The sequence below is a fragment of the Uranotaenia lowii genome, unplaced genomic scaffold (genome assembly GCF_029784155.1).
Source record: "Uranotaenia lowii strain MFRU-FL unplaced genomic scaffold, ASM2978415v1 HiC_scaffold_751, whole genome shotgun sequence".
NCBI lineage: Eukaryota > Metazoa > Arthropoda > Insecta > Diptera > Culicidae > Uranotaenia > Uranotaenia lowii.
In genome coordinates this window covers 1-23,169 of record NW_026598702.1, presented here as the reverse complement: position 1 = coordinate 23,169, position 23,169 = coordinate 1, and the positions used below count along the sequence as shown (strand labels likewise).

At 37.4% G+C, this 23,169-nt stretch overlaps 3 protein-coding genes across 3 annotated transcripts; 2 read left to right on the top strand and 1 right to left on the bottom strand.

Moving 5' to 3' along the window:
• Positions 1-982: 982 nt before the first annotated feature.
• Positions 983-5,482, top strand: LOC129760756 (hybrid signal transduction histidine kinase L; the record flags this gene model as incomplete). The annotated part of the gene is made up of 3 exons (XM_055758416.1): positions 983-1,322; positions 1,386-2,635; positions 3,727-5,482. Coding segments are annotated over 3 exons (2,284 nt in total), but the record flags the coding sequence as incomplete, so codon positions are not given.
• A 3,552-nt stretch (positions 5,483-9,034) lies between these two features.
• LOC129760755 (probable DNA mismatch repair protein Msh6) lies at positions 9,035-12,942 on the top strand. Its single transcript, XM_055758415.1, has 4 exons — positions 9,035-9,795; positions 9,864-12,347; positions 12,412-12,567; positions 12,633-12,942. Exons 1-4 carry the CDS (start codon positions 9,169-9,171, stop codon positions 12,765-12,767), a joined length of 3,402 nt encoding a protein of 1,133 aa, XP_055614390.1. The 5' UTR covers positions 9,035-9,168; the 3' UTR covers positions 12,768-12,942.
• A 282-nt stretch (positions 12,943-13,224) lies between these two features.
• On the bottom strand, positions 13,225-22,332 carry LOC129760757 (glycoprotein 3-alpha-L-fucosyltransferase A). The gene is made up of 3 exons (XM_055758417.1): positions 21,758-22,332; positions 14,818-15,001; positions 13,225-14,746 (listed from the first exon to the last, which is right to left on the bottom strand). The coding sequence occupies exons 1-3, from the start codon at positions 22,078-22,080 to the stop codon at positions 14,231-14,233; spliced, it is 1,023 nt and encodes a 340-aa protein (XP_055614392.1). The 5' UTR covers positions 22,081-22,332; the 3' UTR covers positions 13,225-14,230.
• Between the last annotated feature and the right edge of the window lie 837 nt (positions 22,333-23,169).

Sequence of the window (23,169 nt, the reverse complement as noted above, 5' to 3'; positions counted from 1 at the left end):
TCTTGGTGGTGTAATTACATTAGCGCTGAGATACTTCTCTATAATTTGATGAGTACATTTCCAAAAAAGTAGTGAAAATCGGTTGAGAAACATGAAAGATATAGCGGTTTTAGGCGAAGAGTGTCGAATTGACACTCAAGGTCTGATCATTAATTTTTCCTGGGCTTTCAGGATGTATCTATAAAAAAAGTTATGATGCAAAATAAAAAAAAAAAAATAAGAATTTATTTAGGGGCACTGGAGATTTTTTTTTGTTTGAGGCCCTCAGGATCAGAAGAGTGCAAGTCCAAAATCGTCAATTTAGAGTTAAGTATACCTAACGATTCTTCTTGTTTCAATGTAAATATATCTGGTGCCAAACTCGATTTTTTTAGATTTTTTTTTTAACTCTTTCGATTGAATTCAAACTGCTTGAATTCGAAAAATATATGAAAAATCGAGCACCTTCACAACTTTTAAGCGCGTTTTCTCGAAACTATCATGTAGGCACTCGCACCCTTCTGATCCCAAGTACCTCATTTGGATTTACCCAAATAAAGTAACAAACCGCCAAACTTCCAATAGGGTCATATTGACACTCAAGAGCGGTTTAGGGTTAAGCAGAGGTGCGAATGTCATTCAAAAGAAATGATTTTTGTTATGAATAGTCGATCTACATTTCATAACATTCACTATTAACATGTCATTAAGCATCATAATGAAATTCATCCGACAAGATGTCATGGAATCTTTCTCTTCAATGACATTTTTGCCTCGCAGCTGTCGACGGTCTGGTTGATTGTTTGATTTTTCGAACATTCCTTTTGCTAAGTTTCCAACAGGTAGATTTTATCACATGTTTTAATCAACCTGGAAAAAGTTATTACGGTTTTCCTTATAACTTTATCCATGTTTTCTACTTCTCTAAAAATGTAACCTGCACCGATTGGTTGATTTCTCCACGATTGAAATAAACTTTTCGATCAAACTTTTTTCTAACAAGATGCCATCTCATTCCACAGGCAAGTTTGCTGAGCACCCTGCCAGTGCTGTTGGACCAGTCGCATTTGACCGATGTCACACTGATAGCCGAGGGCCGAAACATCAAGGCGCACCGAGTGGTGCTGAGCGCTTGCAGCAGCTTCTTCTCGGAACTTTTTCGAAGTCTCGATGGGCCGCCCGTTTATCCGGTGATTGTTCTGCCAGGTGCATCCTTCCAGGCGGTCGTGGCCCTGCTCACGTTCATGTACTCGGGCGAAGTAAATGTGTACGAGGAGCAAATTTCGACCCTCCTATCGCTGGCGGAAACGCTCGGAATCAAAGGATTGGCCGATGTTAGTGGGGTAATTTTTGGTTTAGGTACGGGAAACGTTTGAATGACCATTTGCTTTTCTTCTGCGTTTTAGAATTCACAAAAGTCCAGCACGCCAACGACTGAGACATCGTCACGAGAGTCTGAAATTCCTTCACCATATCAAGGAATCAAATTGGAATCCCCCGGAGAGCCGTACTTTTCTCGACCATTCAACCTACATTCGCCGTTTTTTCCTCAGGCACTAAATCTTGCGACACACAATAGCAATGCCAACAACAACAACAACAGCAGCAACAATGGGAACACTCACGGTGTATCCAATGGTAGCATAAGCAGCAACAACAATAACAATACGAACAGCTCCAACGCAAATAAATCGGCAGAGCTATTCTCTAGATTCCTTCCGCAGAAGTGTGATATGATGCCAAACGAAGCGCTTTGGAAGATGAATGAGGCAAACGAGGCTATAAATAGAGACAAAAAACCTGGTAACAACAACAGTCCCAGCGATAGCAACTTAGAGGATCGACAATCTGTCAATGCTAATAATAAGAACAACATTGGCCAGGCGAGCGAAAAACAAAACATGGCACGGAGCGACATGGTCGTCGACGCCACTTGTGGCAATCCTAAATTTAATCTAGACCGAAGTCATCACTCCCTCCCCGATTCTGCTCCCACCACTCCCTCCAGCAATCCAGACGAGCAACGGACCCATTCGTCATTGAACGCTGTCAGTACACCGACGAAAAAATCCACCAACCAGGAAAGCAAACGGAAGAAGATTGACAAAATTGCGGAAGATCTTCGATCTCAAACCACTGCTTCGGCTGCAGTAGCAGCGGCGGCCCTCAACAAACACTTGCTACAGTCACTAAAATTTTCCCCAGGGGCGCAATCTCTCTCCCCGCTGCACCTGTTTAGCAAACCACCTACCGCAACTCCTGTTAGCAGTCAACAACCGTCCTTTCTAGCCCATCACTTTCTGACCAATGAATCAGCTTCCAAGACCCCCGAGAGTCTCATACTGGAATCTTCCCATCCAAGTCCCGGTGGTGGTCTACTGAACAATCTTGGCGATTCGCCAATGCCATCTTCGCCGTGTTCATCCGCAACGACGATAACGCCATCGATGGCACTGGACATGGCCGTCGGAGGTGGTGGTTCGTCAATCAGCAGCAACAGCATGCTCAAGATGGGCTCCGTGCTCGGTTCCAGTGTACCCGGTGGAGGCCCCACAAATGTGCCCACCAAACCGTATGCCACGTGCTTCATCTGCAACAAGCAGCTTAGCAACCAGTACAATCTGCGAGTGCATCTGGAAACGCACCAGAATGTTAGGTGAGTTTCGTCTTGAAACTTTAACGCTCTTCAGTTTTCCGTTTTCTGAAATTGGGTGGTCCAGACATAGCTTCTTCTTAGGTTTACTGCCGTTCCAAGCAAGATTGTCCCATGTGGAAAAACGTGCAAACGAGAAAAACGCAATTCAAATATCAGCTATATTTCCAATTTTTCTCTCAAACTAAAAATTCACCCACAGTTTTTTTCTAGTCAACAGTTCAAGTTAATCATTTTACAATGTTTTCTGCCAAAAAAATTACATTTCCTACAAAAAACAGCAAATTAGAGCCAAAAATGCTCCGTGTGACACTTTTGCGTAGAATCAGAACGCATGCCGATGCTAGTTCTACGAAAAACTGTCACACGGCTACAATTTTTCTATCGTTTTAAAAGCTCATGTTAAATTCAACAGTTTAAATTCATCTTAAGAGAATTTTTTGATGAAATTGTCATTTTTTCATAGGATTTTCTCAAGTGTGACATTCTTGCGTTGAACTATCAACATAGAGACAACCACCTTGATGACAATTTTGTATAATTTCAGAACAAAGTATACTTGTTTGTGTTTTTATTCGAAAGTTAACACTAAAAGAGACCGTTTCCAAAAAAAAGGGAAAATAACCCAAAAATCACATGGGACATTTTTGCTTGGAACGGCAGTTTGGGACTGGATAGAAAAATTGCACAAATGCTGAAATGATATTTTCGAGAAAACGGGCTTCAAAGTTATCAATGTGCTCGATTTTTAATACATTTTAACTAATTCGAGCAGTTTTAGTTCAATCGAAAAAGTGATAATAAAACTTCTTAAAAATCTGAGTTTTACACAATATATAGATAAAGATACGAAGAACCCTTTTGTTTACCTGAGTAAAAATTGATGATTTTGGTATTTGCACCCCTCTGATCCTGAGGGCCTCAATTAATAAAATAATAAACGGGAGACTCAAACGTCTGTTAAGCGAGGAAACGTGCTTAAAAATAATAATCCAACAAAAATTTATGTGTATTAAATTTTTACTGGTAATTTCTAAAATACCTCTGAATGGATTATTGAGCCTAACTGAAGCGTTTTAATTATCCATCAACAGGTATGCTTGCACAGTGTGTTCGCATGTATCCCGCAGTAAAGATGCGCTTAGGAAACACGTGTCCTATCGCCACCCAGGAACACCTAGCCCATGTGATTCAGATACGAAGAGAAAACGAACCAAAACTAGCGCCAATCAAACAGTTGTCAAACAAGAAATGCTCACGGAAACATCTCCAGTAGCTCAAATGATCAAGCAAGAGATCCTTGGCGATCAATCGTCAATTTTGTGCAGCGGCCAACAACAACAACAACAGCAACAACCACAGCAGCAGCAGCAACAATTTCAACTTACTCCAGCTCAACATCACCTCAACAATCAACTCCTAGCCAATTTGACTTCCCAGACGAATTCGATCGTCTCAATTCCGAGCTTCCTGCAACAGGCTGCATCCATCCAAAACGCTTTCTCTTCAAAGACACTGCAACTTTTCAGCACATCTTCCATAACCAGTTCATTGGCATCTCAGATGCCCCACCTTACCCTACCTTGCAACAATAGCAACAACAATACCACAAATAACAGCTCACAGATAACCCAACCAAAAGACCTCAGTAGCGGAACTACGGTATCAGATCCTTCCAATCGATCTCCTACCCCTATGGATGTATCCAAAGTGAACGGCTCAATGGAAAGCATGGACGATACCAACATCAAAGACGAAGAGCCTAAAGCGACAACTCCGGTGCCATAGAAAGCTAGTCACGTCCATAAATCGCGCATGAATGGTCGCTCCAATATCGGTGCCTTAGACTTAACTAAATAAGTAGCAAAGAAATTCGAATGAAACCAATTTTGAAAAGACATTAATTTAACGTTACCGAATAAGCTATCTACATACACAGGCAAAATGCACAGTAGTCAATACCCCCTGAAAATAATGACAAACTTTTATTTCCTTCACACTTTTGTTTAATCTTTTTCCCTAGCTGTGATAGTTGATCGATCGTATAGACTTTATCTGAACAATAATGCAACAAAAATCCGCTGGTTTTCCCTCAGTAATAATAATTCACGAAGACATTTTCATATCCAGTTTAAATTCAACTTCGACGAAAATTGTTTCTTTTTTTATGTTTCATGTCTGCCTCCTGATCTAAACCGTTTGGAGGAATTGATTTTAGACACTCTTTTTTTACACACGCACTTTGCACCTCTAGACACTCTTTACCTGTAAAAGACACCAACTGTCCCGGCCTCTTTGTACAAAAAAAAATATAAAAGGTGCCTCTATTTATAAATCAATCAAAACGATCTTCATGTACCAGTGCCTTTTTCTCATGATGAAGCTAATGTTTAGGACATAGCACAAATCAAAATCTAGCCTAATAATATTTTTAGATTCATTTTTAAACAATTTTATCTTTAAATTAAAAAAAAAACATTAATGAAAAGATGCGAAACTTGAAAAAGACAATACCAAGTAGGACATTTGATTTTAAATTATCCTTATATATGAACAAAAGAAAAGAACACGCCGAGTAGTGGAATGTCCAATGTTAGCGATGCCACTATAGAGCGATTAATAGTTTTAGAGAAAATGTTACCACTCCTGTTTTATTTCATAACTTGTTAGTGAAACTAACCTACGATAAATGCAATATAATTATCTATGTAAGTTAAGACAAAATGACACATTTGAAGTTTTTTTTTACTATTATTGAAATGTTAATACTTTAAGGATTGTTTGTTCTTTTAAATGCTATGTACTGCAATAAAACACCGACATTATTTGAAGGAAAAATCAATAAAATATAGTTTGACTCATTTCTTATTTATGCCTAGTTTATCGCAGGTAAACTTTGATAGACATATTTGTCATCCCCCCTTACTCGAAGCTTATCCTCTTGAAATCCATCCAGCAATCCGGTTCATTAATTTCTTGCTCATTTAAGATCTACTGAAAATGTAACCGAACAAAGCATTATTTCAGTTTTCTTTCTTTTTTTATTCAGCTGAATGTGGACTATTTCATATCGAAATGTCTATACTAACCAAAACATCATTTTTTTTAAATTTGAAATGAAAACTAGTGTTCTATATTATTAAATTATTAAATTAAAATACCTGAATAAACTCAATAATTATCCGTTTTAAGAGTAACATTTTTTTTATTTTGAAAGAGCAAGACAAAATTGTTTCATTACATAAAAATATTTTTTTAATAAACGTGAGGTTTCCCACCGATGCAGACGCTTGAAAGAAAGACTAGATAATCCATTGATTCGTTCAATTGAGTTCGAGCTGTACTTCAAACAGAAGCTGAAGTTCAGAGCTATAGAATGCATAAAAAAGTTTTATAAGTTTTTTTTAAATGGTGATTAAAAAATGTAAAAAAAAAGTTAATAGTTTTTAATTAACCTTGTCTTACAAAAAGTAGGAAGAAAAATTAAAATATTTTGGCATCATTAGATTTTTGAATGCATAAAACTGATTTTGAAAGGTGTTTCTTTCGGAGTTTTGGTTGGTTCCATTTATAAGTCCTAGCAGAAATCATTTTCCTTGGAAGCTCCTGAAGCTTTTTGGTTGTTTGGTTTCATAGTTGATTTTTTTCGAGTTAAGAAATTTTCTGTTTTAATAAATGATCGGCGAAATACTGATGAATGCAGGCGAGATTTCCATTATAAACTAGCACTAATGGATCATATTCGCTACTTTTATATTCATTTATACGTTCAATTTCAAAAGTCTGTGAAATATGTGTACTTCGAGCAAAAATCAGGGTAAAATCTGTGTCTGAGAAATATTTGTATTTGTACGAAAGGTCAAAAATCAGTGTCTTAATGACAACTCAGGGCACCTGGCAACCCAGAGCATGACAAAAACTGAAAAAATATGGCTTTGTAGATGACTTTTTTCCATGTCCACTACGAATAATGTGGAACAATTCAAAAAGCATCATACGAAATTTAAAAAAAATAAATCAATTTTATGGAATTTACTATTATGCTAAACTTGGAAAAATGATGAAAATGGTTGTTTTTAGCTTTACTGTAGTGTTTTATCTAGATTAACTTTCGTAATTTCAATGAATGCTTAATTTGTCGCACACATAGTATGAATATTTGCAAAATTAACGTAAATTAGAGGAGCAACTTTAAAGCATTCTAAGAACTTGGCATATGGGACAGCTTTTCGGATATATTTCATCTGGGACAGACATGACTTGGTATTTTTTTCATGTATTATGTTAAGAACAAAGTTATGAAAGTTTTTAGTCTACATTGAAGAACTAAATGTATTAGAACGACTTTTGAGATAAACTGAAAAATGATGAAAATATATATGGGACAGTCTTGCGAATAGCGGCAGTATATGATTTTTTTTCAAGGAATGAATGAATGAAGGAATGATGAAAATACATATGAGACAGTCTTGCGAATAGCGGCAGTATATGATTTTTTTTTTCAAGGAAAAAAAATCATATACTGCCGCTATTCGCAAGACTGTCCCATATGTATTTTCATCATTTTTCATCATCATTTGACTCAAAAATAGCTCTAAAAATTGTAAAAAAAAATTAAATTCATAATGTGGATTATCTGACACAATTGGTTTCCATGGATAGAAAATAGGATTGGAAAAATACTCTTAAAATTTTAGAAGCGTTTTTCTCGTTTCGGTGTTTCTGTTTCTTTTGCCGTAACGAAAACCCACGCAAGAAAATTTCTTTTAATGATTTAACTTACCTTACTCACGATTCTCTGCGGATGCTGCAGATGAATACATGCACCATCAACTACCGTACAATAATAATTGTATGGTAGGTAGTTTATTAATTTTTCAATAATATTCTTCTTCAATTGTTCACTTTATAACAACACGCAGAGAAAACTTGGATTTTGAAACTAAACAAAACTGACTTTGATTCAAAAAATTCATTTTTTGGATTCAATCTCCTGTTTACTTTGAATCGATGAATTATGGTTTTGTTTCAAATGAATAATTTTTGAAAGAATTAATTTTTTGAATCGAAAAATTTTGGACTTTGGTTTTAAACAAATTCTTTGATTCAAAAGACATTTGTTCAATTGCAAATTTATTTGGAAACAAAGTAAATTTTCTTTCAACCAAAGAAAAATGTATTCAATGCAACGGAATAATTTCTTAAAATAAAAACTTCAAACTTAGAAGGTTTTTTGCATTGAGCAAGAAGAATTTAAAACGAAAAATCGGTTCAAGTTTGGCTGGTCGTGTTAAAATGTGGATCAGAATTAGCTTGGTTAGCAGGATTCCGGATAAAGTATGGTCATTGAATGTTAATTAAAGAATAAATATTGAAGAATTTCAATAAGTGCTTGCAATTTTACAGGACCACGGCCGATGAATGGTTTTCCAAGTCCATGGATGCCATGTAAACCAGTTTGTGACCTAGTGTTTAATTTATTTGTGAATGAAAATAAATTTTATTTTTAAAATCGTTTCTTTTTATTATTTGAAATTCCTAATAGGAATTTCAAAACAACAGAAAATATTTCTTCCAATTGGAATAAATAGAAAATGGTCCAATGAATTAATGCTTTTAAATCTAAATTAAATTACCTTGTGGCAAAACAAAGCAACTTTAAATCAAAAGAAACTGTTTTTTGTATCAAAGTACTAGTATTTTGAATCAAAGATTTTTCAAAAGATAAATTCTTTGAAACAAACGAAAATTCATTTGACACAAAGAAATTTTTATTTATCCCAAAATCAAAGGGAAAAATCCTTTGTTTTTGCGGCACTTTCCTTTGAAATAAAAAATCTTTTCGCTGCGTGAACTATTGTGCACTTACAATCTCACGTTATGTAGGTATTATATGGAAATAGTATACTCGAAAACTTGAATTTTAATAAAATAATCACTTCAATAATTCAACTTTACTCATTTTTTATGAATACCTACCGAGGTTTGAATTGGTTTCACAAGGTTGCAAAAAACTTTTCACTTCTCTGGATAAATCTATTAAATTTTCACGTGACTTTGCGATCATGTGATCTGCACTGCTCGATTTTAGCAATTTTAGTTTGTTTATTAGATATTTTTGTTTTGAAAATTCTACTATCTACTAATGGTGCTTATATATTGTTACTGACAAGCAAGCAATAACATATCATATTATTAATCTCCCATATACTGTTAAAATAAACGGAAATTAACTATTTTTTACAAAATTCCAGATATTAAAATTTCACCGGATCGATATCGATATCCCTTTAAACTGCTCGATTTGAATTTCGCACAACGTACGCAGCCATCCTTTAAAAATATGCTGTCAAATCCACGCGCGCTTGTTATGCTGTCAGTTTAGTGCGCGCTTGTTTTTGAGATCGTCAAGTTTACCTCGGAATGGTGGTGTGGAAATTTGTTGACCAATAAAAGTTATATTTCCCGACAATTTCACTAAAATTCGCGTCGTTCAACAACTTGTTATCAACAGTTCACATTTTAACCTATCAACGATGAGTAAAAACACGTTGTTCAACTATTTTTCCAAGTCGCCAGCGACTTCTAAATTGAAGCCGTCCAGTTCACCTTCGCCGGCTGTTGGTGGTAGCTCAGGAACAACACCGAAGGCTATCGTTAAAGCAAAGAAGCCTTCACCAAAGATTCCGGTTGTCCGGGAGAAGCCTTCTGATGATGCTGATCAAGAAGACCGTGACGAAGTTCAACCCGTAACTAAACGTCGCCGGATTTTGGTGAATGAGGATTCCGACGATTCTGATAGTGAGAACAAGGTAAAAAATGACAAAACCCCACCAAAACTAGAACTCTCAAGTTTCCGGCGTCAAGAACGTGACGAGACGGCTTCCTCGCCAGTGCAGAAGAAAATAAAACTAGAATTCTCAACACCGGAAACCGGCAAGAAATCTGGACCGGCTAGCAAAGAGGATCTCGATGAAGATAATGATGGTGATAATTCCGATAAGGCCACTACTCTGGATGAGCCTACGATTTGGGCACATCAAAAGCTGGACTTCCTCAAGCCGGAGAAAATGAAAGACATTCAAGGCAACAAACTTGGCAGTGATAAGTACGACTCAAGGACGTTGTACGTACCGGAATCGTTTCTCAGCACTTTAACGCCGGTAAATACCTATGATAAACTAAATTAATAATCTGTTCATGTTGAATCAATACAATTTCTCAATCGTAGGCTATGCGCCAGTGGTGGGAAATAAAATCGCGGCACATGGACTGTGTGCTGTTTTTCAAGGTAGGTAAATTCTACGAATTGTACCACATGGATGCCACTGTTGGTGTCCAAGAGCTGGGATTTTCCTACATGAAGGGCGATTTCGCCCACTCGGGCTTTCCGGAACCCGCCTACGATCGTATGTCCACCCTTTTGATTGAGAAAGGTTTCAAAGTGGCTCGGGTAGAGCAGACGGAAACACCAGATATGATGCAGGAACGCTGTAAAAAGCAGAAAACTAACAGCAAATATGATAAAGTAGTCAAACGAGAGGTTTGTCAGGTGTCGATGCGAGGTACAGAAGTCTATGGGCAACAGGTTCAATTAACGGTAAATCACCAGCCAAAGTATATGCTATCAATAACGGAGCGTCCAAAAAGTGGTTCCGGAAGTAGATATGGGGTTTGCTTCATAGATACATCATTGGGCGTGTTTCAGTTGGGAGAGTTTGATGATGACATTCAATCTTCAAGACTGTTAACGCTTTTGTCGCATTACGCGCCAGTGATGGTTCTCCATGAACGTAATGTGGCCTCAACGGGAACGCAACAAATTTTTAAAACAGTATTATCTGGCATTAGGAAGGAAATCCTTAACAATGAATCTCAGTTTTGGAATGCTTCAAAAACCTTAAAATATTTGGCGGAGAATTTCTATGGAAGCTGCAGTGACGAAAATGCTTCCAAATGGCCAGAAGTTCTTCGTTCATTGATAGATTCCAATGACCATTTGGGGTTGACAGCTGATGAAAATTTTCAGCTCGCTCTCAAAGCTTTGGGTGGTTGTATTTGGTATTTAAAAAGATGTCTACTGGATCAGCAAATTATTTCAATGGCGAGCTTCCAACTTTACATTCCACCAGATGATGGGACCGTCAAAGAGGATTTGAAGATTGCTCATGCAAACAGGTTCATGGTACTGGACTCTATAACTCTGAGTAATCTTCGGATAGCGGAAGGAGAACATTCGTTGATCAATCGATTAGACCACTGTTGTACTAAATTCGGGAAGCGTTTACTTCACTTTTGGGTGTGTTCGCCTAGCTGTGAAAAAGAAATTATCGTACAACGCCAGGAGGCCGTAAGTGAATTACTAGAAGACGTTTCACTATTACAAGATGTTCGTCAAATACTTGGAGAGCTTCCTGATTTAGAACGAATGTTGACACAGATTCACACTTTTGGCAATGCCGTACGCAGCAAAAATCATCCGGATGGTAGAGCCATTCTGTATGAAGCGAAATCCTATGGGAAGAAAAAAATTCAAGACTTTATCAGTACTCTGCGAGGATTTGATTCGCTTACCAAATTACCAGAATTATTTTCCGGAGCGAGCTCTAAATTGTTGGTGAAACTAACGCAAACGGCGGAAAAAGGAGGGGCATTTCCAAACATGGCCAAGAAAATCAGTTTCTTCGAGAAAGCTTTCGATCATGAAGAAGCACTAAAGGAAGGGGTCATTGCTCCAGGAGAGGGAATCGATGCTGAGTATGATGAAGTTGAACGTGGAATCAAAGAAATTCAAGAAGAACTGGCAGAGTATAAAAGACAACAGGAGAAGTTTTTCGGTTGCAAAATTGAATACTTCGGATCAGATAAGAAACGTTTTCAGCTTGAAGTCCCCGAAGGACCTGCCAAAAGGGCTAATAAAGGATACACACTTGAGGGACAGAAAAAGGGAAAAAATGCCACTAAACGTTTCCATACGGATGAAACGCGAGATTTTTTGAAGCGCATGATGCAGGCGGAAGAAATGCGAACGACCTTGTTAAAAGATTTATCCCGACGAATTTTTGAAAAGTTTTCCAAAAGTTACGACCTCTGGAAAACGTGTATTGAACTGATGGGTATGTTGGATGTTTTGACCGCGTTCGCCGAGTATGCACGCAGTGAAGGTAACATGTGTGTTCCGGAAATATTGGACGATGGGCAAGGTCAGATCTTTGAGCTGGAAGAAGGAATACACCCTTGCGTTAGTGATCCGGAGAACTACATTCCGAATGGAATAAACCTCGGAGGAAACGGACCAAGATTGGTTCTGCTTACTGGTCCCAATATGGGTGGTAAAAGTACTCTTATGAGGCAAGTTGGTATTCTTGCTATCATGGCTCAAATTGGTTCCAGAATCCCTGCTCAATCCTGTCGAATGACTATAATTGATCGCATTTTTACTCGATTGGGAGCAAGTGACGATATCATGGCTGGACACAGTACCTTCCTCGTTGAATTGAATGAAACTTCCACTATTCTGAAACATGCTTCCAACAAAAGTTTGGTTCTGCTGGATGAACTCGGTCGGGGTACGGCCACGTATGATGGAACTTCGATTGCTGGTGCTGTTGTGAACTTTTTGGCAAATCTCAAATGTCGATCAATGTTTTCAACACACTATCACAACCTTGTGGACAACTTTTCCAGAGACGACCGTGTTAGTTTAGGCCACATGGTAAGTTTCCCAGTTATTGATAATTGTTGAACAATAAAACAATTTTTTGTCTCTCTATTCGAAGGCCTGTATGGTGGAAAATGAAGCGGATGAAGATCCTACCCAAGAAACTGTTACGTTCCTATACAAATACGCCGACGGTGCATGTCCCAAGTCATATGGTTTCAATGCTGCTAAGCTGGCCGGAATGCCCAACTGTATTATAAAGCGAGCTCATGAAGTTAGTTCTTCTTATTGATGGATTTGTAGAACTGTTTTTCTAATTGACTCTCTTTACATTTTCAGCTCTCAAAAACTGTTGAATCGCAAGCCTTGAAAAGGAAAATTTTCACCAAATCTCTATTGGAGAATCGAATAACTCCTTCTGGTCAGGACGAGTTGAAGGAACTGTTGAAGAAACTAAAGGCCTGTCGTTTCTAGACGGTAACTATGAACCATTCTCTACCTCTTATGTTATATCTCTTGTAATGTTTTTGTTGTCATACTGTAATGTCGATGTTACGAAACTGATCAAAATGTATCTGTCTTCGAAAAATGTTAGTATTCGTCTCGAAAGACGCGCCATAACTTTTAAATATATACATCCCAATGATAATTAACTTCAGAAAGCACACATTCTGTCAGTAGAACAAAAGAAATCGTTTCTCATTTAAAAAATTTTTCTAGGGTTGGCGATCGATTTATTTATTGTTAAATTTAACAATTAGAGGGTTTGTTTATTTTTTTGTTTCACTTCATAAAACAAGGTTGAAACATTTTCAGTTTCTACTTTGTTTCCAATCAAACTACCTACCCATAAATAAAAGATACTTCTATGGATGTTGATGTAAGTGGTGGGCAAATTTTAGCTGTCATCCGTAAAAGAATGGTCTCAATGTGATGTATCTTATTTTATTATCCTTTGAAATAATCCAATACGATTAACATAAATTGGTTCTTCCCAGAAAGTAGTGAGAAGAATTACCATTGTTTCCAAATATGATTTAACTCACACAGACTCCCGTCTTTTCGTTGGGATTCGCTCGTATTTTAGTTCTTCTCCATATTAAGACAAAGTTAATATTTTTGTTTTTTTTTTCAATTGTTCAGGCATTTCTGTTTTGTTTTATAATGTATTTTTGTTTGGTTGTTTCACCTCGGTCATGCATGTCTCAAATCGCGTTATTATCTGTTCGAAACGAATTTTTGGTTCCTAATTGATAAAGTTAATATTTGAAAGAATTGCGTTTCGGTTTATTTATATTTATTAGAAGATTGAAATAATTATAGTCGAAAAAAGGAATATCTTACTGTTAAGATTCTAGATGGAATGAGTTTTAAAGTCTTATGAGTGAACGTTCGATTTTACTTGATAGATGTACCTATAAAATGATCTTTGGTCACAGACGCGGGTCTTGAGATTTTTCTCTCCTTCGTTTCAGTTCAGTGCCAGAAGAATTTGATTCCGTATTGTCTCAGTACAATACTGTTAATTGTGGGTTCTTTTTATAACTAAAATTAAAATAAAATAAACTAAAATTCAACAACAAAAACTTTGAATAAATACCATCAATCACATCATCATCTTAACTCATACCTAAGATTGTTTCTCTAGCAATGAACGTTCAATCAACGTTCTAACCATAAGTTATGCGCATATTTCGTTAAGATATCGCGCTATTCAAGACATCAGATCTTGTCCGTTTCCGTTTTTTTTAATTGCTCACACCCACAACGTTTCATGAGATTCGACTAGACCGTTTCCTTTTATTCCTATGTTGTTAACGAAACTATCATTTATTGAATTCAAATATCTAAACTATGGAAATATGTTGCACGATCGAATATCGCAAATAAATGCTTGTTTAAGGAAAGAAAAGTTTTGATTATCCTTTTCTCTTGTGCTATTCTTCGCTGATGGGATCCTTTCGAGCTCTGTAGTTTCGCCACGATCCGTCCGTGCAGACACCAGGCCCTCGCCACCAGTCGTTGATATCTTCGTACCATTTCGGCTTCTGGAAGGAGGCTTCATCATGCAAAAGCGAACAAACGCGACACCAATAAAAGGTGTTGATAAATTCCCCGGTGCCTTTCCACTTGAAATACGAATTGTACAACTCGTCATTCCTATCCAGAATGTTGAGGTACTCTGCTAGCTCTTTGGGTGATGCAAACTCATCGACGTGGATGTATGACTTCTGTGGTGAACTGGCCTCATAATCTTCAGGTCGGGCACCCATCACGATCGGCAGAATGTTGCGATTTAAGGCATTGACGAAGAATTTTTCCGTTATGTAATCCTTACAGTTGGAATTTTCAAACGCTAAGTAGAACTTGTAATCCCGATCGAGGATCTCAAAGCACTTGTCTGCCGTAGATCGGGAGCATTTATAGGTCCCACAGGCTCCGTAAATGTCCACCTGATTGAAAAAGCAAAGATTTTAGAATAGGTAATGCTAATTCATTGGCTAAGAAAAAATATTCAAGATACCTGAATGTGCTTTTGCAGCTCGTGAGCGTACTGCAGTCGACCATTGCGAGCCCCACAGTTCGACACAAACCAAGCCACCTTGCGTGTTTTGTTCAGAGCGTAGTTGCGATCCTGCTCGGCCTGGCGTATTCGGGGATCAAAGTATTCCCACTTCTCGTACGGAGCCACCACATCGCTGTCCTTCCTGTAATGAATGAGGTAGAACTAAAATGTTAAACCCACACAGCACATCCAATGCTTCATTTCGAGTTCTGGCTGTCTTTAGATTTATCAAACACCGATCGAAAAAGTTATTAGAATTAATCTGAAGTTTATTTGACCCCAATCCCGGCATGTAACTTTTTTCGGGTGCATCCAAATAAAACAATTTCTTCGGGGACTGACGGGGACCCTCAATGAATTGTTGAAAATTTTTATTTTGCATCATAACTTTTCTTATGGATGCACCCTAAAAGCCCAGGAAAAAAAAACTCCCTAATCAGACCTTGAGTGTCAATTTGTAACTCTTCGCTTAAAACCGTTTTATCTCTCTTGTTTCTTAACCGAGAAAAAAAATTTATAGTTTTGGAAACCTTGTGATACATATAACTCAAATATGTTTCTCAGACATTATTCACATACAACAGTTCAGTTTTTCCGTTATTCCAAGTATAAGAAAAAAAATCTGAAAAAACATGCTTCGCAAAAAGACTGTAGATCAGCTAAATATTTCACTTAGTGTCAAAGAAAGCTGAAGTTAGAAGCTATATCTACGTTGCACATTGGGATATATTTTTTTGAAATTTTTTAAGATAATGACCACAAAAAATGTAAACAATTGGTGTAAAAACCGTACTTTTCAATCAATGAACCGTCAAAATTGTTTAAGTCACACCAGATAAATTGTGAAAAGAGGATTAGAAAGTTGACGTAATTTGGCACATTTGGCATTTTTAGATTGTCAAAAAACGAAACACAGAATTTTTGACGAATTTTCAAAGGTTGCTGTTTTTTTTAACTTTTTGTCAATTTGCAAGTTTTGCATATTTTCTTGCACTAAAACACAACTTTGCACTGGATTTTGAGTATATTAACGCAAGATTTCCGCAATAAATTTATATTCACCAGAAAGTTACTTTCATATCGATTCTAGTGGTGTAACTATGTACATAAGCTCTGCGATACTTTACACAAATATAATGATTTGAGTTACATCAAGAGGTTTCCAAAACTAAAAATTTTGTAAAAATCGGTTGTATTTATTTATTACTAGCTGATCCCATACGAACTCCGTTTCGCTTTCAACTTGGAATATGTCATGAACAGTTTGTATGAAAGCCAATTGCCAAGCATTTTCCAGATGCACTTCTGAATTCATTGGTAAGTAATAATTGCAAAAATATTGGTCGATCACTTTGTCTGTCGTCTGCTACTAAATTTGAAATCAGAAATCCTTTGACCGTGCCAAAAAACCACGTGTATAAATTTCGACTCGATCATTGCATAACAACGCAATTATTGCCAAAAAGCTAAACCCCTTTCGGAGGCTCTTATACAATCATTGATGACTGAAATCGATCGCCCTTCCCTCAAAACTCCCGTATGCAAATTTTCAAAGCAATCGATTGTATAATAACGTCAATATTGCTAAAAACAGTGATAAATTATTTTATATGGACGACCCCTTTCGTCGACCCTGGCAAAACATTTGACATTTGAAATCGGTTGCTCGTCCCTGAAAACTACCGTGTGCAAATTTTTATCCCAATCCGATGAAAAATAACGACGATATTGCAAAAATATTGAAAGGTTTATATGGACGACCCCCTTTTTCGGCCCCTTACACTGAATTTAATACCTGAAATCCATTGCTCATCTCTCAAAACTCTCGAGTACCAATTTTCGTCTGAATCCGATGTATAATAACGACAATATCGCATCAACAGTGAATAGTTAATATGGACGACCCCTTTGGCCGACCCCTGACTTTAGTTTGGATAAGTGAAATCAGTTGTTTGTCCCTAATAACTCCTATGTGCAAATTTTCACCCCAATCCGATGTATAAAAACGTCAATATCACTAAGATACTGAAAATTTAATATGGACGACCCCTTTTGCCGGCCCCTTACACTGAATTTGATACCTCAAATTGATTGCACGTCACTCAAAACAATCGTGTACCATTTTCCATCTGAGTACGATGTATAATAACATCAATATGGCAAAAACAGCGAACAGTTAATATGGACGACCCCTTTGGCTGACCCCTTACACAAAATTTGACACCTGAAATCGATTGTTCGTCTTTCAAAACACTCATGTGCAAATTTTCAACACAATCCGACGAAAAGTAACGTCAATATCGCGAAAACAATATTTGTCTTCTATGGACGACCCCCTTCCGAAGGGGTCATCCGAAAATCTAAAAACATTTTTCATTATTCCTGGTCCTAATGAGCATCCATGCCAAATTACAGCTCTCTAGCCCTTAAGACGGCTGAGTCTATCGAGGACAAACAAACAAACAAACATACAGAAATTGCTTTATATATATATAGATTATCAAATCAACAGATCATATATTGATCCAAATGATATTTAAAAAATTAAGAGACTAACTACAAATACAAATCTACACTGAACTTAGAACACTAAGAATTCTTCTTCGGGATACAACCTTCGAAACGTCAAAATCAAAATGCTCTGAGAAGCGGTTAAAAGTCTTGATGACGCCAATTATTCCAGAGTTGGCCCCGTAATTGTTTAGTCTAACAGGAACGAAGAACTGAAGATCCCGATTCCTCAAACCACGAGGTCGGACGCTAAGTGGAAGAACTTCCAAAAGTGCGGGAGAGTCGATTCTTGATGAAAGCAGATCAGCGACGAAAGACGCACGAGTGGCGGTCCTGCGGGCTTGCAGCGTGTCGATGTCGATCAGGCGGCAGCGGCTTTCGTAGCTAGAAAGTCGAAAAGGGTCTTGCCAGTTTGAGTGTCGAAGGGCATACCTCAAAAAACGTCGTTGGATGGCTTCGATGCGATCAGAACCGTTTTGATAATATGGGCACCAAACCGCAGAAGCATATTCGAGGATCGATCGAACCAGACTGCAGTAAAGACTCTTCAGGCAGTAGATGTCCTTAAAATCCTTCGCCATGCGGAAAAGAAGACCCAGGCTTCTGGAGGCTTTGTCGACGATATAGTTGGTGTGATTCTTAAAATCCAGCCGCGCATCGAGGATCACACCAAGATCTTCCACGTGTTGAGCTCGAGCGATTGCATCGTTTCTAAGGAAATAAACGTCTGAGAACGGGCTTCGTTTGCGGGAAAATGATATTTCTACACATTTATTACGGTTTAAAGGTAGGCGATTGGCATCACACCAGGAAAGAGGTTAAACTGGTTCTGCAGGAAGCTTACATCTTCGGAGCCATTGATAGAGTAGTACAGTTTCAAGTCGTCGGCATACGCCAATTTTGGTCCATCGAGAAGTTGTAGCACGTCATTGAAGTAGATTAGGAATACTAGCGGTCCTAAATGACTTCCCTGAGGCACGCCTGATGAAGCTGAGAACTGCCTGGAAAAACAGTTACCAGTACGAACTGTCAATTTACGTCCAGTAAGGTAACTGCGGAACCAGCCAATAAGAGATCCACAAAATCCTAAACGCGCGAGCTTTCCGATGGCAATACCATGGTTCACCTTGTCGAATGCGGCAGACAGACCGGTATAGATGGCATCAGTTTGATATTTCTTTGCAAAACTTTCATGCACAAACGAGGTAAAGGTTAGTGAGTTAGATGTAGTTGAGCGTTAAGGTATAAATCCATGCTGGTCGTTGGAGAGGTTGTGCTTGCAGAACATGAAAATGGGATCTAAAACCTCCAATTCGAAAAGTTTGGCTATAGCACACAGAGCTGAAATTCCTCGGTAATTGTTAACATCTTTCCTATCTCCTTTTTTTATGAACCGGGAACATGTAAGCTTCTTTCCACAGTGAGGGGAAGGTGGCCTGGTCAAGCGAAGTTTGGAAGATAAGCCTGATAGGAGTCAGCAAAGAACTTATAAAACGCTTCAGTAAGGTAGCTGGTATCCCGTCCGGGCCCGTAGAGAAAGAGTTTTTGAGCTTAGTGGCTGCTTTAGAGATGGTTGTGTCCTCGACTGTAATACCTTTTAAAGAAAAGCTCGTTGGTGAAACACTCCTGATGGTACAATTCAGTTGGTCGTCGGTTTTTGAAGATGTATCAAAGATGCATTGGCAAAGAGATCGCAGATTCCGGAGTCAGAGTTCGCCATGATGCCATCCAGGAACATGCAGGACGGTGTTCCAGGTTCATTCCGCTGATTCTTGACGTGATTCCAGAAGGATTTTGGGTTAGTCTTGAGATTTTGCTGAATTCGACTAAGATGGTTTTGATAGCTATGTTTAGGTTGAGAAACAAGAGAGATATATTGGTTTTAGTCAGGAGTGTCAAATTGACACTCCAAGGACTGTAACGGGTAAAAATTTCAGGGACGGATGAGGGTTAAGGGCCCGCTTCAAACTACGTGGACAGTAAAAAGATATTTTCGATCACGTTAGGTAAGAAACCATTTGAGATAACACTTGTAATTATCAGAGTTGCATAAATCATAGAAAAATCTATAATTTTACAGAGTTTTAAGCAATATCTGTGCGAAAGATCACAGATGTTTGAAAATTTTTACAGATGTTTGAAAATTGTCACAGATTTCCTCAGTTTTTCACATTTTTTAAATCTTGATGCCAAATTAGATTACTACCACTAAATCTTTTGAATATTATTACATTGATTATATAAATTGTTTTTGTTAATAAGATTGTTAAAATGACCTAATGAATGACATGACTTTTAGGTGAAATATAGTAATAGATTGAGTTTGAGGTCATTTTTGAATCTCTCAAACCCTGAGGTTTAAAAGCTTCATTTTGGTAAAAAAAATCATTCATGATTTTTTGCATAAATTTTATGTTACGTTTACATGAGTAAATTAAACATTTAGGTTTGTGTGGGAAATTGAATATTTGTACTGAAAATGGATCATCATTTTTTTTTCTTCTGTGGAACCGAGGTTGCTATTGGTTCTTGTGCCAAGAGAATTTATGAATTGGCAGAAAAACCAAGAGCAGCCTCGGTTCCACAGAAGAAACAAAAATGATGTTGATTTTTCAGTACAAAATATTAAATTTTATTATACAAACCTAAAAGTTCAAATTTACTCATGTAAACAATAGTTAAAAGTTCTGCAAAAACTCATGTATGAGTTGTGAGCAAAAATGAAGCTTTTTAGACCTCAGGGTTTAAGAAATTAAAAAATGATTCCAAATCGACTCAGTCTAATATAGTAATAGCATCACAGGAAATCGTCACAGAATTTTAGGGTCAAATCACGGAAATACAGATATATTTCTATAGTAAACACCGATTTTTTTTTCGTGATTCTTATTGTTCTGAAACTAACAAATTTTGGTTGTCGCTCACAGCTTCTCTCGAACGTTTTGCTTCTTTTCCATAAGGGGTTTCTACTTGTTTTTTTTTTATTTAGAGAAATTTGAGAAAGATGCTACAATTTTTTGGAAAGTAATAACAATTAGTATCATTGTAATTTTCCTAAATATTTTGGAGTATTTTTCAAGCTATTTAAATCATTTTGCTCAAAATATTTAAGTATAGAAGAGAAACACAGGTTTGTTTATGGAGAAAATGTTCAAGTAATTCAATGGTGTAAAGTTGGTATAAATTGGTTCGATAGTTACTGAAATATAAGGAGTTGGATCTGGCGTTCCACCTTCTTTTTCGGTGTGGCCTTGGTGTAACTCAGCGGGCCTTTAAGTGTTAAACTTTGAGATCTGGGTTATCCCAGAAAAAAAATGCACAATTTTTACGTTTGTTTGGATAACGTGCCACTATAAAGTCTACTCTTTTTATGAGGGTCCTAAAATTTCCTGCTTTTTCCAAACCACTCCTGGGTGGTAAATTAATTCAAACGAAGTTTTGTGAACGCGAATGTTTGCTGAATACCTTTATGGAAAAAAAAAACTTGGAAAGACAAACAAATCTAAGAGCTTTTTTCATAGGCTTTTCAACTTACACTTAACTTGAATTGAGTGAGGTTTTTTGCAGACTTGTCTTGAACGCTTTCTCTTGTTTTTATCAATTTCGTGAATATATTAACATTGTGTTATTAAAATTAGCAAGCAAATAAAAATGAACATTGCCAAGTCACTTTAATTGAGTTTTAAACCTACCAGTCTACGCGTGGTAGAATTACCATGCGCACGGAACAAAGGTTTTGTTAAAAAAAATCGGTATATATGTACCTACATATGTATGTACGTGTCCCTGATTCTACCCTTCCATATTAAAATTTCGACCATACTCTTGATTGTTAGTTTTTTTTAAAATATTTCATCGCATACAGCTAAGCCCGTGGCTGTGAATGAATTTAAATAATAGATACTGTAGAATTATAATTCAGAGCAATAACGCTCATAATTCAATTGAAATCTGTCACCTCACATATTGGTATGTATGTAACGATTGAGTTCACATGGCTCGTTTGCTTGTATTCAAACTAGTGTCAACAATTTCCATGCAATTAGGTACCCACTAGTAAAACGTTGCCTCGGGTTATTCTATAACAAAAATAATGAATGGCTACGTACGGCAGGTCAATTTTGAACGAGAAAAAAAATTCGTCAATCAGAGCAACGCCAACAGAGCAATCATACTTAGGTACTTATGGAACCAACTATATGTTACGATGAATTGTTGTCTGTAGAGAGACACATGCAAAAAAGCAATTCTAATATTGAAAGTAGATATCATTTTCAAAAAATGTTTCTTGTTTACTGAATATTTTAAATGAAAAAATACGAATTCATGAAAAAGATTAAATATGCCCATGTTTCTCAGCTATGAGATCCGAGAACAACACGCTTACCTATAGGTTGCCGTCCAGTTGAACACATCCGGGAACTTGACGTGCTGAGTGTGGTACGGACATTCGAGGAAGTACATCATATAAATCTGCCGCGCGGATCGTGGCACGGCTGGCGGGATGTAATGATCCTTGTACAGTATCAAATCGGCCGTGACAGCTTTATCGCGGGCGGCCGTAATGCTGCACGTAGACACCGGACATTTGGCATTCAGGAACACTTCTCGGCCCGCCTTCACGTTCCACGGCCCCAGTCCATTGTAGAGGAGAATCGTTTTCAGCTTACCCTTCCGCTTGATCGACTCGTAGTTCGGGGGAACAAACATCAGCTGGTTGGTGATCCGATCGCTTCGAGATGTTTCCGACGGAAGCAACCGGGCGACTCGCTTGTTAGTTTTACGATTCCGGCGTACCGGTTTCGGGTAGCGGACGCCATTCGAAAAGTACCACGGTCGTTCTCCGTATGTAATTTCGTTCTGGTTTTGATCTGACTCCAGTTGATCGCGGTCATCAAATCTGCTGTAGGAGCCATGTTTCTCCAGCCGGTTCAACCGTTCTCCACTGTTTGTTGTGATGATAGCCTACGTTGAGAGTAAAAGAAAAAATGAATAATTTTCGTTTCGTTTTTAAAGAAAAGAGTTTCTCAATCCAACGATTCTCTAAATTTTTTTTTTTTTTTTGCCAGGAATATTCTCTAAATTGATTATTTGAACATCCTATAACATGACTTGAAACATTTCGTGATCAAAATTGAGTCAGCCACGTGATAACTCCTTCCAATACGTTATTGAAACCGAGAAACTCGCTCAGGTTGTACGATAGTGACTACTGCAAAATATCCCTAAACCCCTCAAATACATCCAAAAAAGTCAAAACCCCGATATAATAAAAATTCTTGGGAACTTATAAGACATATAAACAGCAGTTAAACAAATTTCAGAGGGTACAGCGTCCAGAAGCCTTATTCGATAAGCGGTGTTTGGCTCCCGTATGTGTTTTTGATACCTTTTGAGTCATCAAGCATCAGTGTAAAATATTAAATGATTTGGTTGACTCCTGAATCAGCGCAAAGAGTTTAAATTTTGTAAGGAAACATCATAGCACTTTGAAATATACAAGGTGGATGAAAATTTCTTTTGAATGCTCATTATTTACACTGAACCCAAATTCACTCTTACACATGATTTTTCACTTAAAAATAAGGATCCAGTGATTTTCTTCCATTCAAGTCACTTAAATTCCAAGTGGATCCATCCACATTCACTTCAGTCGTCACTTGAATTTGAAGTGAGAAAAAATATTCACTTCTCCATCACTTGAATTTCAAGTGAATGTCGGGTTGTAATTGTGTTTATTTTCAGAGTTCAAAATGGCAAATTCTAAAGAGCAGCGTTTAAAGCTTATGCTGAATTTGG